The sequence below is a fragment of the Hemiscyllium ocellatum genome, chromosome 5 (assembly GCF_020745735.1).
Source record: "Hemiscyllium ocellatum isolate sHemOce1 chromosome 5, sHemOce1.pat.X.cur, whole genome shotgun sequence".
Taxonomy (NCBI): Eukaryota; Metazoa; Chordata; class Chondrichthyes; order Orectolobiformes; family Hemiscylliidae; genus Hemiscyllium; species Hemiscyllium ocellatum.
This window is the reverse complement of record NC_083405.1, coordinates 60,223,153-60,243,168: the sequence shown is the minus strand read 5'-3', so window position 1 is coordinate 60,243,168 and position 20,016 is coordinate 60,223,153. Positions and strand designations below refer to the sequence as shown.

At 44.2% G+C, this 20,016-nt stretch overlaps 1 protein-coding gene across 1 annotated transcript in view; it reads left to right on the top strand.

Annotated features, from left to right (window-relative positions):
• The first annotated feature begins 715 nt into the window (after positions 1-715).
• Positions 716-20,016, top strand: part of LOC132816194 (gamma-aminobutyric acid type B receptor subunit 2-like) — a 248,992-nt gene continuing 229,691 nt past the window's right edge. Inside the window, exon 1 of the mRNA XM_060825691.1 lies at positions 716-1,170. Within this exon, the coding sequence (XP_060681674.1) occupies positions 874-1,170 (297 nt within the window). The 5' untranslated portion in view covers positions 716-873. The remainder of the gene's footprint in view (positions 1,171-20,016) is intronic.

Below are 20,016 nucleotides of genomic sequence, written 5' to 3'. Positions count from 1 at the left end.
ACCTACCCCACACCGCCCAGGATGGAGCCCGGAGCTGGGCACCTGCAGTGCCCGCTCTGACCGGACCGAAGGGAAGCAACACAGAGGGCCATCAACATCACTTCGCCGACCTGGCTGCCTCCCCCCCCCTCCCCAGGGGAGCCGAGTCTCCCAACTCCCTCCGTGCCGGTCTGAGATCTTGTTTTGTTTGGCGGGCAGAGCGTGGTTGGTGGGGATTTCCCCTGTTATCCCGTTGCTTGCGTTTGTGTGGATTGGACAGGATGTGATGGGAGCTGTGGACGAGCGGAGAGTGTGAAGTGCTGAGCTCTCTCTCTCTCTCTCCCCCCCCCCACCCCACCCCCCTGCATATTAACACCCAGACCAGCACACAGCCTCGGTGCTCGGCGCTGCTACCTCTGCAGGATTTTTTTTTCAGAGCCGTGCGGTTCGGCTTTGCTTTGAACTGCTCCTGAAATCCCAGTGAAGGAGGTGAAGAAGGCAACGCGCACAGATCCATCTCTGGGTCTTTAGAGATTTTGTATCCGTCAACTTGAAATCAGTGGTATTGAGAGGGGGCGCCAGGCGACGTTAAAAGACGTTATTCGGGACCCCTCAGCAAGAGCAGGAAGGGGCGAGAGGAATGCACTGAACTCGGATCAGCTCAGTGGCTGGACCAGATTGCAACACCTTCGGAGGGCTGAAGGGAAAGAGGCACAGAGACACACACAGAGAGAGAGAGAGGGATCGCGGTAGCCAGCGAGTCCCAGCTCCAAAGCCTGCCTTCTAATGCGGCTCTCTGGTCTGTGAGAGTGTGTGTGTGTGTGTGTGTGTGTGAGAGAGAGAGTGTCTCTGTGTGTGTTTGTGTGTGTGTGTGTGTGTGGTTTCTCCTCCAGGATGCAGACAATCCTCAGGACCTACCGAGCTGGCCTCTTCTGGCGATGTGTGCGGCGCCTCGGCACGCTCCTGGTGCTGTGGGGCTGGGGCTTGCTCTCCGGCTCGGCTCTGGGCTTCAGGAACAGCCGCCTGGACGCCGACTCCAAGCTGCCCATCATGGGGCTGATGCCCATCAACAAGGCGGCAGAGAGCATCTCCGAGGGCATCATACCAGCCGTCGAACTGGCAACAGAACACGTTCACAACAAATTCTTACCCAACACCAGCAAACTGGTCCTAAAGTGGTACGACTCCGAGGTATTTGTTTCTTTTATTTGTGAAGCTATTTCCCTATGTATGTGTGTGTGTGTGTGTGTGTGTTTTAATCCAATCTGTTTACAAACGAACACGTAAAGGATTTCCAGTTCCTGCTAACCCGTTGCCTGTTTTTCCCCTCATTTATATAGATACATGTATTTCCTTAATATATCCACAGTGTGATACTTATGTGGTGGGAAGTGTTAATTTTGAATTGTGCTGTTTTTTTTCACAATGCGCAGTGGATGAATGAGTTAACCCTTGACAGGGTTCAGCAGGGATTTGATGTGCCTGATGTCTTGTGGCGACGGTGCGTTTTACCTTTCCGATTTTGAGCCAGTTTTGCCCGTGGACCGTGTGCAGCTAAGATTGGTCAGCCAACTGAGCAAGAACCAGGGGGGTGGGCGGGCGGATAGGGACCGTGGTGCGTGCATGTCTTTTCCCCGATTGAGGAATGTGAACGAGCCGCTGAAGCCATTGCCTTAATCTGGTGAAACAGGAGCCCGTGCGCTGCCTGAGGAAGCAATGACCAGGCAACAAGCTGGGGCAGAGAGAGAGAGAGCTGTCCCCTGCTCATTGCCTGCCAGCAGCAAACAGTTAACACTGCAGACCACGGTCACCCCCCACCACCCCCCTCCTCGCCAGAGATGTCAGCACAGGTGACAACTTTGCACGTTTCATGTGAAATAAAAACTCTCCGAATCACCTTGAGAGCTCGTTCAGACTCGTTCTTGAAGGGAGGAGGTTCCCACTCGGGCAGATATTTTGTTTTCCCTTCCTCGATGTTACACAGAGATGTGTATTTGTTTGTCACGGTGAAATTAACGTGCCAGGGGCGGGGGCAGGCTCAGGGACTGACTGAATATTACCTGAAGGTGGCAGCAGCTTCACACCGAGTGCTGCCCACATTACCAAGGTAACTGGCAGCCCACGTTGAGTGCAGGTTTTTGTGTGTGTGTGTGTGTGTGTGGTGCTTGGAGCGGGCATTGACACTTCACTGTCAGTGACCCAGTCAAACACAAACACCCAGCACCAGTCTAGCGGTACGTGCTGTGGCTCAGCAACTGGCACAGAGGGCAAACACTCAGCAAGGCTTTCATTTTCAATCCACGTATGATCGCCCTCGTTTCTAAACAGGCTTTGCCCCTCTCCATTACATTTTCATTGCATTTTGTAAGGTGACGTAAAATACCACCTCGTGGGGAGCAACAAGAATGGGGAGGGTATTTGCAAACGATTCCACATTTGGGCCCCTTTTAAAAGCACAGGGTGAGAGATTCGCAGACAACCTGAAAGCCATTTGGAGAAGGGGGAAATTCCTTCATATGTCAAAAGGACAGGTGCTTAATCTAAGAAAATATCTCTGCAGTTCACAAGGGCAGGGAATGTAACAACAACAGAAGTCGCTGGAAAAGCTCAGCAAGTCTGTCGGCCTCTGTGGAGAGAGAAACAGATTAAATGTTTTGAATGCAGTGACCTTTCTTCAGAATTCAGCTCTCTAGCCAAAGATGTTGCCAGACCTGCTGACCTTCTCCAACGATTTGTTTTTGTTTCACATCTCCAGCATCTCTGTTTTCTTTTGTGTGTGATAATGAGTGAGGCAGTTGGGCCCATTTTAGTTCATAGATCCCGAAGAGTCTCAGTGGTGCCTCCCCTCTATTGTAGCATCCATGTTATTTTCATTCATGTGAGTGTGGGTTAGCGGTAAGGCCAGCATGTATCGCCGACACACGGTTAATAAACTGAGTGGCAATTAACCGCTTGGTGAAGAGGCCCCAAAAGGGATCATGACGAGGAAAAAGGCGGATATCATTCCCAAACATGTATTAGTGCACCAAATAGGTTTTTATAATAATTCAATAATTTCATGCTCAACATGACTGGTGCCACTTTTATTAATAAACTAAATTCATATTTGCCATCTGCTATGATGGGATTTGAACCCAGATCTCTAGATTACTAGTCCTTAATGTTTTGAGCATTTTGTTAAATTGCTCTGCTATTTCACTTCATCTTCACATATTTCTTAAGTAATTGTGCACTCCACAGAGGCAAATTCAGACATTTAATATTGAGCTTGATCGGGTGCTGAGGTCCTTTAGAAGATTTTTATTGCAGGCACATGTTGATCTACATTGCTTCCTAAATCCAGTTGCTCCAGAGTTTACCTTCAGATTTCACCTGTTGAAATAATTTCTGGAAATCTGCTCCGAAAAGACTTTTTCACAATTTGAATTTTTCCTCTAGTTTTGAAGTTTAATGAAGTATCCTGAGTTAACCTCTTGTATACACACAGAGTCAGAGAGTTGTACAGAACAGAAGCAGACTCTTCCAGTCTAATTTGTTCATGCCAACCAAATATCCTAATTTGAGTCCCATTTGCCAGCATTTGGTCCATATCTCTCTAAACCTTCCTATTCATGTACCCATCCAGATGCTTTTTAGAGTCATAGGGCTATAGAGACATATAGCACGGAAACAGACCCTTTAGTCCAACTCGTCTATGCCGACCAAATATCCAAAACCAATCCAGACCCACCTGCCAGCACCCACCCCATATCCCTCCAAACCCTTCCTATTCATATACCCATCCAAAAGCCTTTTAAATGTTGTAATTGTACCAGCTTCCACCACTTCCTCCATTCACACACCATCTTCTGCATGAAAAAGATGCCCCTTAGGTCCCTGTTATATCTTTCCCCTCTCACTTTAATTCCTTTAGCTTCCCCTACCCCGGGCAAAAGGCCTTAGATATTCACTCTATCCATGCCTCTGATGACTTTATAAAACGCTACAATGTCACCCCTCAGCCTCCGACACTCCAGGAAAAATAGCCTCAGCCTATTCAGCCTTTCCCTGTAGCTCGAATCCTTCAACCTCGGCATCATTCTTGTAAATCTTTTCTGCACCCTTTCAAGTTTAACAAGATCTTTCCTATAGCAGGGAATCTAGGATTCAATGCAGTATTCCAAAGTGGCCTAGCAATGTCCTGTACATCTGCAACATGACCTCCCAACTCCTATATCCAATACACTAATCAATAAAGACAAGTGTATTAAATGCCTTCATCACTACCCTGGCCCTGTGATTGCACCTTCAAGGAACTATGAACCTGAATTCCAAGATCTCTTTGTTCAACAACACAAATAAAAGTTAACACATTGCTTCCTTAACAATTATATCAATTTGGGTGGCAATTTTCAGGGAATCGAATTGGATTTGAATTGAATTTATTGTCACGTGTACCAAGGCACAGTGAAAAGCTTTGTATGGTGAGCAATACAGGCAGATCACAGAGTTAAGTAACATAGATAACTAAATAATAGGTAAACGGCAGCAAAAACAAAAACACAGGTATGGGTGAATGTTAAGAGTTTGTGAGTCCATTCAGTATTCTAACAACCATAGGGTAGAAGCTGCTATGAAACTGGCTGGTGTGTGTGTGTGTTCAGGTTCTGTACCTTCTCCCCAATGGTAGAGGTTGTAGAAAAACATTGCCAGGGTGGGATGGATCTTTGAGAATGCTGGCGGCCTTTCCTTAGCAAGGATTCTAGAGATGGGAAGTTGGCCTTTGTGATTGTCCGGGCTGAGTTCACCACTATCTATAACCATCTCCGATCTTGAATGGTACAGTTGCCATGGCAGGTAGTGATACATCCAGACAGAATGCTCTTGATGGCACACCTATAAAAGTTGGCAAGGGTATTCGCCATCATGCCAAATTTCCTCAGCTGTGTGAGGAAGAAGAGATGTTGTTGAGCTTTTGTAACCAGTGTGTCCAAGAAAGCTTGTTGTGGATGATCACTCCCGGGACCTTGACACTCTCCACTCGTCCCACCTCGATGCTGTTAATGCATAGGGGGCATGAGGAACATCCTGCCGAAAGTGAATAATGGGTTCCTTGGTTTTGTTGGCACCAAGAGCTAGGTCATTCTCAGTGCACCACTTTTCTAGGTCTTCCACCTCTCATCTGTAGTCTGTTTCGTTGTCAACTATGGTGGTGTCATCAGTGAACATGTAAATGGCATTAGTCTGGTATTTGGTGATGCAGTCATGGGTATACAGTGAGTACAGTAAGGGGCTAAGTATGCACCTCTGGGGTGCTCCAGTGTTGGGTGTTAGTGTGGATAAAATATTGTTGCCAATCTTCACTGATTGTGGCTGTGGGTCAGGAGACTGAGGATCCAGTTGCAGAGAGTGGTGCTTAGTCCAAGATCACTAAGTTTAGTAATCAGTCTCGAGGGGATACTAGTGTTGAAGGCTGAACGGTAGTCAATGAGTAAGATTCTTATGTAGCTGTTCTTGGTGTCAAGATTTTCTAGGGAGGAGTGATGGGCAAGTGATATGGCATCTGATGTGGATCTGTCAGTCTGACAGGCAAATTGGAATGGTTCAAGAGTAATGGGGAGGCTGGAGTTGATTAACACGATGACCAGCCTTTCAAACCACTTCATGACAACCGAAGTTAGGGCTACTGGGCGGTAGTCTTTGAGACATGCTGCATGAGCCTTCTTAGGCACAGGGATGATGTTGGTCCCCTTGAAACAGGCAGGGACAGTGGCTTGCTGCAGGGAGAGGTTGAAGATGTCCAAGAAGACCTCTGCCAGTTGATCTGCGCATGCTCTGAGTGCACGGCCTGGTACTCAGTCTGTGTATATGGATCTATGTACATGGACACCAAGATTTCTCTGCTCATCTACATGACCAGGAATCTGACTATTAGCCCAGTACTTTTTATTCCTGTTGCTTCTTCCAAAGTGAATCACCTCACATGTTTCTGCATTAAACTCCAGGACCTTACCATTAAGTGTATAAGTCCTGCTCTGATTAGCTTTTCCAAAATGCAGCAGCTCACATTTATCTAAATTAAACACTATCTACCACTTCTCAGCCCATTGGCCCATCTGATTAAGGTTCCATTGTATTCTGAGATAACTTTCTTCACTGTCGACTACAGCATCAATTTTGGTGCCATCTGTAAATGTACTAACTATACCTCCCATGTTCACATCCAAATCAATTAATTAAATGACAAACAGCAGTGGACCCAGCACTGATTCTTGTGATACACTGCTGGTCACAGGGCTTCAGTCAGAAAAGCAACCCTCCACCATCACCCTCAGTCATCTAACTTCAAGCCAATTTTGCATCCAGATGGTTAGCTCTCCCTGGATTCCATGTGACCAATCCTGCTAGCAAGTTTACCATGTGGAACTTTGTCAAATGCCTTGCTAAAGTCCATGTAGACAATGTCCACCGCTCTGTCTTCATCAATCTTCTTTGTCACCTCTTCAGGTTAGTGAGACATGATTTCCCAAACACAAAGCCACGTTAACAATCCCTAATTTTTCACATACATGTAGATCCTGCCCCTCAGAATCACCTCCAACAACTTACCCACCACTGACATCGGGCTCACTAGTGTATAGTTTCCTGGCTTTTCCTTACCACTTAAATAATGGCACCACATTAGCCATTATACAGTCTTCTGGCACCACACCCATGGCTATCGATGATATAAATATCTCAGCAAGGAACCCAGAAATCACTTCCTTAGCTTCCCACAAAGTTCTGGGATACAACTGATTAGACTCCGGGGATTTATCCAACTTTACGTGTTTTAAGATGTCCAGCACTTCCTCCTCTGTTAAGTGGACACTTTTCAAGATATCACTGTTTATTTCTCCAAGTTCTCTAACTTCTATGTCCTTCTCCATAGTAAACACTGGAGCAAAATTCATGTATAGTGTCTCACCCATAGAGTCATAGAGTCATAGAGATGTACAGCATGGAAACAGACCCTTCGGTCCAACCTGTCCATGCCGACCAGATATCCCAACCCAATCTAGTCCCACCTCCCAGCACCCGGCCCATATCCCTCCAAACCCTTCCTATTCATATACCCATCCAAATGCCTCTTAAATGTTGCAATTGTACCAGCCTCCACCACATCCTCTGGCAGCTCATTCCATACAAGTACCACCCTCTGTGTGAAAAAGTTGCCCCTTAGGTCTCTTTTATATTTTTCCACTCTCACCCTAAACCTATGCCCTCTAGTTCTGGACTCCTCGACCCCAGGGAAAAGACTTTGCCTATTTATTCTATCCATGCCCCTTATAATTTTGTAAACCTCTATAAGGTCACTCCTCAGCCTCTGACGCTCCAGGAAAATCAGCCCCAGCCTGTTCAGCCTCTCCCTGTAGCTCAGATCCTCCAACCCTGGCAACATCCTTGTAAATCTTTTCTGAACCCTTTCAAGTTTCACAACATCTTTCTGATAGGAAGGAGACCAGAATTGCACACAATATTCCAACAGTGACCTAACTGATGTCCTGTACAGCCGCAAGTGACCTTCCAACCCCTGTACTCAATACTCTGAGCAATAAAGGAAAGCATACCAAACGCCTTCTTCACTATCCTATCTATCTGCAACTCCACTTTCAAGGAGCTATGAACCTGCACTCCAAGGTCTCTTTGTTCAGCAACACTCCCGAGGACCTTACCATTAAGTGTATAAGTCCTGCTAAGATTTGTTTTCCCAAAATGCAGCACCTCGCATTTATCTGAATTAAACTCCACCTGCCACTTCTCAGCCCATTGGCCCATCTGGTCCAGATCCTGTTGTAATCTGAGGTAACTCTCTTCACTGTCCACTACACCTCCAATTTTAGTGTCATCTGCAAACTTACTAACAGTACCTCTTATGGTCACATCCAAATCATTTATGTAAATGACAAAAAGTAAAGGGCCCAGCACCAATCCTTGTGGCACTCCATTGGCACAGGCCTCCAGTCTGAAAAAACAACCCTCCACTACCACCCTCGGTCTTCTACCTTTGAGCCAGTTCTGTATCCAAATGGCTAGTTCTCCCTGTATTCCATGAGATCTAACCTTGCTAATCAGTCTCCCAAGGGGAACCTTGTCGAACACCTTACTGAAGTCCATATGGATCATATCTACTGCTCTGTCCTCGTCAATCTCCTTTGTTACTTCTTCAAAAAACTCAATCAAGTTTGTGAGACATGATTTACCACACACAAAGCCATGTTGACTGTCCCGAATCAGTCCTTGCCTTTCCAAATAAATGTACATCCTGTCCGTCAGGATTCCCTCCAACAACTTGCCCACCACCGAGATCAGGGTCACGGGTCTATAGTTCCCTGGCTTGTCTTTACCGCCCTTCTTAAACAGTGGCACCACGTTTGCCAACCTCCAGTCTTCTGGCACCTCACCTGTGACTATCCATGATATGGTTCCACACATAGACAGCCTCGTTGATTTTTAAGGGCCCTATTCTCTCCCGAGTTACTCTTTTTCCCCAAATGCATTTGTAGAATCTATTTGGATTTTCCTAATCCTCTTTTAACTTATAGTTATATATGCTGCTAAAACATCACCTCAGACATGCCTGTTTCTGAGGTTGTATAGGCCATGTTTCTCTCACCTTTCTGTAAACTGAACTTGTACCAGGGATATGCTTCACTGCAATGACTCCATGGCTTCAATATTTTACCTACTGGCTGATGACCAGAACTGGCTGCAGCATCAATGTACACTTCAACAAGCGTACAATAAAGATTCATCATTACAAACTCTGACCCATTTTCTATTATCTTGTCTCTGTAGTTTATCTCTTATTAGCCTTCTTGCTCGCTGTTCTGCCTGGATTGAACATATTTTACAAATGGTTTAGTAAACCCTCTTTCAACTTCATGCTTTGTCATTTCAGGACAGTTCCTGAAATACATAACCTATCTATTTGTCTTTCCTGAATAGCACTTTACACATTTTTTTTTACAATATAATTCACCTGTCATTGCCCACGTAAATTTTGTCCAGTTGATTCTATAATTTATGTAGTGCCTTTATACTATTCCATTGCCTGCTATCAGCTCCAAATTTTACTACTTTGCATCTACAATTAGTGAGAATTATACATTTAAATTCACTATGGTGCCGTACCGTCAAAGAAGTGGTAGTTCAAAAACTGGTGTCTGATAATCCTCTGTGTCAGCCAAATAATGCTTATTTGCATAAATTAGTGAATCATGGAGAAAATCATGCAATTTATAAGTCAATCATTTTATTTGGTGGCAAAGAGGAAACCAATCACGGTGTGCCAGAAATAACAATCTTTTGAAGCTTTTAAAGAAAGTTAAGGAATTGGTTGATTCGTAGAAATGTTAAGTCTTGACTTTTCAACTGTGCAGTGTATAGTTACTTGAGAAAACACATGAATACTGAAAGAGCACAAGGTAATTTAGTAATATGATCCTGTCAGTACTAGTAAGACTAGCAACACAATGACATCAATGCATTTTATTGAGGAATAACAGTGGACTTAATATGCAAAGATTTGGCAAAATATAACAATAGATCACAGAGCAAGGTAACAAGTCTTAGCATTAAGAAGGTATCATAAAGACCTAGGTGAATATACATAATTTAAAGAAGACCATATGCATAAGACAAGAGTATGACTATGCAGTTACAGCATAAGATTTATTTGTGCAGGAGTGGAGACAATGTTTAAAGATATAAACAAAGAAAAAGCTCACTGACATGGCGAAATCGGAGCAGTATTACATAATTACAGTGTCTATGAACTGACGGGCCAAAGAATTAACTCAAGAAGGCTTTAACATGTATGAAGTCACTATTTCTACTCCCCACTGTATATATATGATGAGGTAATACAACAGAGAAACATAGTCTACAAGTGATTCAGCCACTAAGATATAAATTCTGAATATTGAAGTTATTGCTTATCTTTTTGGGACAGAAATGATAGAAACCGGATGTTAGCTGCAGAATTAGTGATCAACACGAGATTAATCATGGTGTCTGTAAGTTTGCCAGATTTATTCTATTATTTGGCCAAAAACGCTGTGTGCATAAATGCATAATAGTAAATTGGGATAGCAAAGTAGTACTCAAATAGAGACAATTACTTATCTATCGGATATGTTGTCTGTTTTGCTTATAGAACAAGAATGATGCAGTGTGCTATCAACCATATCTAAAATACTTTACAGTCGAGTATCATCTTTAACCCCTTTAACATACAGATGCATTCGTTTAAGTAGGTGTACATCATGGTGTTACTGAGCAAGCTGAGATTCAGAAGTGGAGCTCTTTTGAGGGGTATGTGAGGACAGGTTGCTTCATTGAGTTTATGTTCCTCCTAAACTTAATGGCTGTGCTTCAAAATGGATGGAGCTTGGCTTGCTTTCTTGCACACAGCCCTATTTTGGAACAGTGCAATACCAGTATTGAAGCAATAGCAAAACAGCTTAGCATGGATACAAAAGTGACAGTGTAACTGCACTAAAATACAAACTCAAGTATGTGGATGTGTTTTTACTATGCGTGTAAATATAGCCTATATTCATTACTTATTAATTGATTGACTGACTGCAAATCTGTCACATTTGAATAAGATTTCAGTTAGAACATTAAGACCGCAAAATATGTCTCCTGTTATTTTTAGTACAAGAGTGCAATATTGCCTCTATACTTGCAGTGGATCATGTAAGTATTGCAAAGTTGACATGGATGGTATTTTGGTGAGGGAGATAGTGCAAATGCACCTGCAAGTTTTCCTCCAAGCCACACACTACCCTTTCTTGGAGTATGTCATTATTCCTTCATGATCACTGAGTCGAAATCCCAGAATTTTCTTCATAACAAGACCTTGGCTGCCCCTACATCTCAAGAACTTTGGTAACCTAACAAGGAACTTGCCAACACTTTCTCTAGGGTAATTAGGAATGGGTCAGAAATGTTGGCCCCACCAGCAATATCCATGTCCCATGAACAAATTTTAAAAAATTCATTGGTGGTATGTGAAACACAGTAAGCTGATTGTAGCACCAATTAACAATATGGGAGGAGGCTATTCAGCTCTTCATTTCCAACTGCTGCTGAGACATTAACTGACTCACCCTGTCTACCCTCCTCCCTTACTCCAACCTCTTACCCTCACAATGCGCAGCCCTCCACTCCCTCTGCTCCAATCCCGACCTCACCATCAAACCAGCGGATGAAGGGGGTGCAGTGGTAGTTTGGCGCACTGACCTCTACACCGCTGAAGCCAGGCACCAACTCGAAGACACCTCCTCCTACCGCTCCCATCACCAAAACCATCATCTCCCAGACCATATGGAACCACATCACCTCCAGAGATCTCCCACCCACAGCTTCCAACATCATAGTCTGGGAATTCCACACCGCTTGATTCTGCCTCCTTCCCAAGATCGACAAGCCTGACCATCCATCCAACCCATTATCTCAGCCTGCTCCTGCCCCACTGAACGCATCTCCACCTACTTCAATACTGTCCTATCCCCTTAGTCCTGGAACTCCCCACATATGTTCAAGATACCACCCATGCTTTCCACCTCCTCCAAGACTTCCATTTCCCGTCTCCCAACGCCTCATCTTCACCATGGACATCCAATCCCTCTACACCTCCATCCGCCATGACAAGGGTCTCCAAGCCCTCCATTTCTTCCTCTCCCAACGTCCTCACCAGTACCCTACCACTGACACTCTCATTCGTTTGGCTGAACTGGTCCTCACCCTTAACAATTTCTCCTTTGAATCTTCCCACTTCCTCCAGACCAAAGGGGTAGCCATGGGAACCCGTATGGGCCCCAGCTCTGCCTGTCTCTTTGTTGGATAAGTAGAACAGTCCATCCCCATCGGCATCACTCCCCACCTCTTCCTCCGCTACATTGATGACAGCATCCGTGCAACCTCGTGCACCTGCGAGGGTGTTGAGCAGTTTATCAACTTCACCAACACATTCCACCCCAACCTTAAATTCACCTGGATCATTTCTGACACCTCCCTCCCCTTCCCGGACCTCTCCATCTCCATCAATGATGACCGACTTCAAACTGACATTTTTTTACAAACTCACCTACTCCTACAACTCTTACACCACTTCCCACCCTACCTCCTACAAAAATGCTATCCTATATTCCCAATTCCTCCGTCTCCACCGTATCTGCTCCCAGGAGGACCAGTACCACCACAGAACACACCAGATGGCCTCCTTCTTTAAAGACCATAATTTCCCTTCCCATGTGGTTGAAGTTGCCCTCCAATGCGTTGCATCCACGTCTTGCACCTCCTCCCTCAAACCCCACCCCTCCAATCGCAACAAGGACAGAATCCCCCGGTCCTCACCTTTCACCCCACCAATCTCTGCATAAACCACACCATATGCCGACATTTCTGCCATGTCCAAACGGACCCCACCACTAGGACTATATTTCCCTCCCTACCCCATCTGCTTTCCACTAAGACTATTCCCTCTGTGACTACCTGGTCAGGCCCCCACAACAACCCAGCCTCCCCTCCTGGCACCATCCCCTACCACTGCAGGAATTGCAAAACCTGCACTCACACCTTCTGCCTCACCTCCATCCAAGGACCCAAAGGAGCCTTCCATATCCATCAAAGTTTCACCTGCACATCCACCAATGTCATTTATTATATCCGTTGCTCCTGATGCGGTCTCCTTTACGTTGGGAGACTAGAAGCCTTCTCGCAGAGCGCTTTAGGGAACATCTCTGGGACATCCGCACCAAACAACCCCGCCAGCCCGTGGCCGAACATTTCAACTCCCCCTCCCACTCTGCCGAGGACATGCAGGTCCTGGGCCTCCTCCACTATCACTCCCTTACCACCCGACGCCTGGAGGAAGAACACCTCATCTTCTGCCTTAGAACACTTCAACCCCAGGGCATCAATGTGGACTTCACCAGTTTCTTCATTTCCCCTCCCCCCGCCTTACCCCAGTTCCAACCTGCCAGCTCAACACCATCCTCATGACTGTCCTTCCTGACAATCTTCCTTCCCACCTATCTGCTCCACCCTCATCTCCGACCTATCACGTTCATCCTCACCTCCATCCACCTATTGTACTCTTAGCTACCTTATCCCCAGCATCACCCTCTTCCCATTTATCTCTCCACCTCGGAGGATCCCTGCCTCATTCCTGATGAAGGGCTTTTGCCTGAAATGTCGTTTTCCTGCTCCTCGGATGCTGCTTGACCTGCTGTGCTTTTCCAGCACCACTTTAAACTTGACTCTGATCTCCAGCATCTGCAGTCCTCATTTTCACCTCACTATGTATTTGTCAGCTGAAAAATGTTTTCCAGTCCAATCCCACCTTTTAGCTCTTTTACCAGTTCTTTTACTAATCACTTTAAACCTATGCCCCCTCGCTACTAACCTTAGTGCTCATAGCAATTGCCGCTTCCTCTCCTTTCTATGTCCTATGTAATCTTTCTCACCATAGTTAAATCTCTCCTAAGATATTGACACCATTTCTCAATTTTCTGAACACTATTGCAAAGGGAAGATCCCAAGATGATGAGTTCCAAGACAGCTGACTGCATTTCATTCTGCCTTAACAGAGATTAGCATTGAGGTGGGGTGAGACCATGGCTTTATAAGAATTGCAGATTTCCTAATGATGCAAAAAGCCATTAACTGCACAAGCATTGCCTTCTGCATACTGATTGATGACTCTGATTTTCACTATAACTGAAAGGGATACGACTTTGTCCAAGTCCAGCCGACATGAGACAATATTGAGCAAATAATGGAAATGGATCCCAGTATGCTGGAAGCAGCCATGATGCTTTCAGTCTGTGGCATCTGTCTTTCAGCCACTACAATAAACCAGAAGGTGGCTTCTGGGTGACAAGAACTACCCTATGGTAATGAAGCTGATGACTCAAGTGTACAACTCATGTATATGCAGCATCAATACAATGCTAGCTCGCAAAACATGACATAACAGAAAGTGGCATACTGAAGCAATGCTTCTCCTGATAATTCTGCAGGAGCTCTGCAGTACTTGCCAGGAGACCATGCTAGAATTCATAGTGGCCTATTACATGCTGCACTTTTGTACCAGTGTGAAAGCTTAGTTCTATCGCATACTTTATACTGAGCAGCTGAGGGAGCAATGGAGGATGCAAACATAATATCCTCTTTCTGACTGGGCTCTCTCTGAATGACTCAATGACAGAATAATTATATGATTTAAATGCTCAAATCTACAGTTATGATAGCACAAGCTGACCTTGTGTGACATTAGATCAAATTTCAACCGCAGCCCCCAGTGTTTGCTGTTAATGTTTTAAGTTGAAACTTTGTTCTTTGCAATATGGATGGGGCCTCCACAGTATAATAATGAAGTTGGCCACCACTTTGTAACGGTTCTGTGTAAATGTGGCACATGATTCTTCCAGACTCCTTGACAATGACCAATACAGCAAGCATTCTATTAGGCCCGTGTACTAGCCAGCATCTGTAAGCTTCCCCATTAGTGCGAATCAGAGTCCTTAACTGCTGGACTCTGTGCAGCTTCACCCTGTGGTGACCTTTCATCGCTCCCACCCTTCTCCCTGCCCTGGCATCAGGCTACATACACTGTGTCTCACCATATGCAGACCTTAACTCTCTGATAATCTTTAAGTTAAATACAATCTGAGTGTCTGAGTTGGTGACTCTAAATGTGGTGACTCTGTATCCTTATTGTCACTGTCTTATCACTTTTGGACATATTGCTGCTCCACTACTGCCTGGTTTAGCTGGCAGTTTGTGGATATCTGAAAGGAAAATGTCACGAGGATGGGTTTGAGGTGAAGGAAAATGAGGAGAAAGCAAAAGGTGAGATTTATACCATCTATAACTCCTGACATTAGCCACCATGGGTATCTGGTTCCATTATCTTTGCAGAGTTTTGTCTGGAGGGTTGCATGGTCCTCTGTAGAAAGGTCACATGTTCCACCTCTCTATTTCCTCCTCCTTTAAAGCATCCAGTGAGGTGTCAGAGAAACATGGAGCACATAGAGTCACAGAGTAATAGACCTTACCATCTAACTTGTCCATGTCGACCAGATATCCTAACCTAACCTATTCCCATTTGCCAGCATTTGGCCCACCACTTGGTCTGGCAGCTCATTCCATTTACACACTACCATCTGTGTGAAAAAGTTGTCCCTTAGGTTCCTTTTATATCTTTCCCCTCTCTTAAGGAAAGGGGAACTAAAGGAACTTAAGCCTTTGGCCTGTAGTTTTGGACTCTCCTACCCTGGGAAAAAGAGACCCTTGGCTATATACCCTATCCATACATGCCATGATTTTATAAACATTTATATAGTTACCCCTTTGCTCTGGCGCTCCAGGGAAAACAGCTTCAGCCTTTTCAGCCTCTCTCTATAGCTCAAACCTTTTAACCCTGAAACCTCCTTGGAAATCTTTTCTGCACCCTTCCAAGTTTAACTTCATTGTTTTTATTGTGGGAAGATCAGAACTGAGCACAACATTCCATAAATGGCCTAAATAATGTCCTGTATGACAACAACATGAAACCCCAACTCCTGTACCCAATGCACTGACTAATAAAGGCAAGTGTACCAAACTAATAAAGGCAAGTGTCATGTCTACCTGTGATTCCACCTCCAAGGAACTATGAACCAGTACTCCAACATTTCTTTTTTTTTGGCAACACTCCCCAGAACTTTAGGTAAGTGTATAAGTCTTGCCCTGATTTGCCTTACCAAAATGCAACACTTCATATCGTTTATGTACTATAGTTGACTATTCTTTCTGCTCAGATGTTTTTCCATATCTTTAAGAGGTGTTGGCTGGATTTAAGTTATTTGAGAAACTTAGTCCCCAACTCTTGCCTCACCTCCTACTGAGGTATGAGCCACTCATCAGCACATAGAACACTGACTGCATGCAGTAATCATTCAAATTAGCAAGGAGCACAAAATTGGCACGCTACCTCTCTTGAAAGCAACAGATGCAGGTTATTCATTGTGATCTGTGACATTTTTTGAGGCTATTGCATTTTGCCATCCTGGTATATGAGTGGTGGTAGATTTTTCATGCATTTATGTTTAATGGATATCATGTCACGATGTCAATGATTTCAATTATCTTGTGAAATCATGTATTTTGTGTGGTAGATTAGATTATAAGTTATTTTTTTCTTCATCATGATGTATGATACCAAGATTATGAGTCAGTGTGGGAGGAGGGTGAGGAATTTAAATAGTAAACAGTTCATGGAATTGTGTTATGGAATTCTTGACAGTTGTCATTGAAAATACGATGAGAGGGTAAAATGGAAATTCATGCTGCACAGTAACAGTCTAGAAGTCAAACACCAATAAATATCCAGGGATCACAATTATTTCCCTATTTACCATTAATATTGAGACTCAGGTTCGAGATGGGTGTTCCTATGTCTGTTTTATACCAGAGTTTGGATTAAGAATTAGATGACAATCAACAGCAGTAACAGCTTGCTGAGGAAGGACAAGAGTAGATAAGAGAGTGTGCAGGAAGCATTACCTCTGTAACAGGGTGTACAGGCAGAGACTCAGCTTGCTTGACCTTTTGAAAGCACTATGCTTCTTGAGGCACAGATTGTCACATCAGGTGGTGTTAGATATTCACGGGTTCCTTGAGGAGTTGGTTCCTGCAACTACAGCTTTCAAATATTTTTCTTCCGGATCCTTTCAAGGCACCATCAAAGATGGATCCAGGGCTTCACAGTAAGCAGCATGTAAATGCATAAGTCTGATAGGTTATTTGCCAGGGCTGGCAATTCCATTAGCTGTACAAGTGATGACACTAATCAGAGTGAGCGGGTGATAGGTTTTGCGTCAATGGCTGACTTCCTCCAGGTGCAACAGTATGGAGTTGGCAATCTGCGCTTCCTCAGATCAGTCAGGAGCATTCAAAAACCAGAAGGGATCCCATTGCATCAACAGCGAGGTGCTGTGTAACCATAATAAAGGCTTCATGCCAGATTCTGAGGATCCACCATATTATGTGGCAGTCAAATCATCCTTACCTTTTCAGAACTTGAGTAGACTTAAGGGGGGAGTTAGTGGGATAGAAAGGATACCTTTTTCCCGGTTTGTGACATCCACTGCCAGCAAACTGGAGTGGTTTAACAAAAGCTACAATGTCAGCTAGATATGTCATTAAGCAGAGAATTGAGTTGGCTAAATTACCCTTGTCTGAATGGATTTGGAGTTGTCCTTTAGTATCAACTAGTGAGAATCTATAGAATGTTCAGACTGCGCTCTCCACAAGTTCCTCAGCATGAAGACTGAAGTTGCAGAAGGAATAAAATGCCAAGTTCACAGTTAGTAACATTCTGTCATTCATATACTTGGGGAAATGGGTTATAGTTTGACACTGAGGTGAACAATCCATTTCACAGCTTCAGCTGATGCAATGTGAATGGTTACAATATCACCAGGAATGGATCTTTTAGGACAGACGTTCAATAAATAGGTGATAATAAGATCACCCTCACAATTTGAACTCTTCCTTGCAGCTGAAGTGTATTCCAGTGAATAGGAGAAATAGACAGCAGAGGATCAAGATGGCACTAACATCACAGCACCAGTCACTCACATTTCTGCCTCAGAAAGCTCTGATAGCTGCAAGGTTCAATCAGTTACTACACTGGGCCAATGCAATAATTGCATAGAATGCTCATTCTGTCCAAACTCAATGACAGAAAACAGTCCTGTAACTATCCAGTTAACCATGACACATTTCCCATTGTTCCCATCAATTAATTTGCCAGCAACCGAATACTTGACATGATACAAAACCACCAAGAGCAAGCAACAATAGAAGGTGGTGTGAAGTAATAACATTTATGACATTTATGTGATTCACATAAATAACAGAATCCTACAATATCTTCTCATACACCCACATACGTATCTTTGTAGAATTAATAAGATTTTCCCACCACCCATGCATTTGAAACCCTGTGGCCTCGCAAGGAGAAGAAACAGGTTGCTTAGGCTGTTCAGATGTCCTTGGCAGAGAGTTTCTGGGTGTTGGATGTTATATATTCCAGTAAACCAGTTGGTGAAGCATAAAACTTGAGCCAATCTCTATACACACATATATATTTATTGATAATAACACATTATGAACATACCCCTCCTAAACCAACTACCACAGTTTCAATCTGTGTCTATTTATATAGATTTAAGTGAATGCTTGCCACCTAGATATAAGTAATATATAACTAACATCAGAATCTGTGAGGGTTGTGCCAAGAGACCTTTTCACCTATCTCTATGCAGGGCAGAATCATTCAATATGAGAAGAGGCAAAGTTGGGGGGTTCAATCTTGGCAGAGAAGCTGTGGGACTTGGTGTAGGGCTTGAGGGTTGATTGTGCAGCGGATGAGAAGCTAGAGTGCTTTGTTTGGGATTCACACATCGAATTGCAGTTTTGTCATCACCCATTTTACAGATCAGCTACACTTCATTTTCATCACCATACTAGAAGGAACTTGCTGGAGATTAATGTGACACTGTGAAGCCAATGTTAAATTATCTATCATCCTATGTAAGGAATAAGGCATGGTGCCATATAGTTCCTGTATGGCTATGATCAAGGCCTGCATGGATTCAATTAAGGTGGCACTGAGGCTCAGTGGTTAACACTGCTACCTCACAGCACCAGGGACCCGGTTCGATTCCGCCCTTGGGTGACTGTCTGTGTGGAGTTTTCACATTCTCCCCACATTGCGTGGGTTTCCTCCCACAGTCCAAAGATGTGCAGGTTAGGTGGGTTGGCCATGTTATAATATCCAGGGATGTGTAGGTTAGGTGGGTTAGCCATTGGGAATGCAGGGATACAGGAATAACGTAGGCGAATGGGTCTGGTTGGGATGCTATTCAAAGAGTGGGTGTGGACTCGATGGGTTGAATGGCTTGCTTCCAAACTAGAGTCATTCTATGATTCTAACCTCTGGATTTGATGTTCTATGGAGTTGACCAATCCATTCCTGGAAGAACAGATCGTTGCAATGCCTGCAACATCATTCCACTCAAGTTCAAACTAAATGTCTCCTTTCTCCACAACTGTGGCCAGTGCGTGTGAGAATTTGCAGATTTTCTGCATCTCTCAAGAATTACCTCTTCTCCTGATGGCCCCCAAGCTCATGTTCAGCTCAGCCGAACCTGGGGAAAGCTGAGCCTTCCAATGCAGACTCTAAAGTCATCCATTCAGCTCCGGTAAAGTTCCTCTGAAAACGAGGCCTTAAAAATTACCTCTTCTTACTAACCTTTTGGCAGTCTAGTCAAACACATAGCTCAGTGTCAAATTAGTGTTCTTGTTAAATACTTAAATGAATGTACATTGCGGTCCAAGTTTCAGGCAGAGATAAAAGACATGAATTATAACTAACAAAATCAGAATCTTGACTTTTTGTATTTCAAAGACAATTGTCTTTCACTTGCTGCTCATATCAAGTCAACATGACTGAGTGCGGCATGAAATGGGAGGCACTGATATTTCCACAGGGGAACTGGGATGCCCTAATCTCCAAATCTGTAGATCAGTTATGTTGAAGCACTGCTGATTTCTGGTGCTTTCTGCTCTGTATCTTTCAACTAGGAAATCCACCAGGAGAACAAACAGGAATTCTCTCACTGGCTCTTGCGTTTTACACCCTCTTCTGCAACAAGGAGTGACTGTAATGGCACTCATCTGATAGGTACATTTGGCTCATGTAATTGAGAGAGGTGAGGATGCAAGAATGTGAGCAGGAAGACAGCAAAACGTGCACTTGGAATGAACATGAGGAGCTATGTGATGCAGTTTACCAAATGGACTGCAACTGCTCAAGAAGGAAGTTCACCACTTTCTCAAGGGAAAGTAGAGATTGGTCATAAGTGCTGCCATCACTAACACCTCCCCCCACCCCCATCTCCCCTCTTCCCAGATACTCACATTCTATGAATTAATTTTAAAAATGTTGCTTTGATA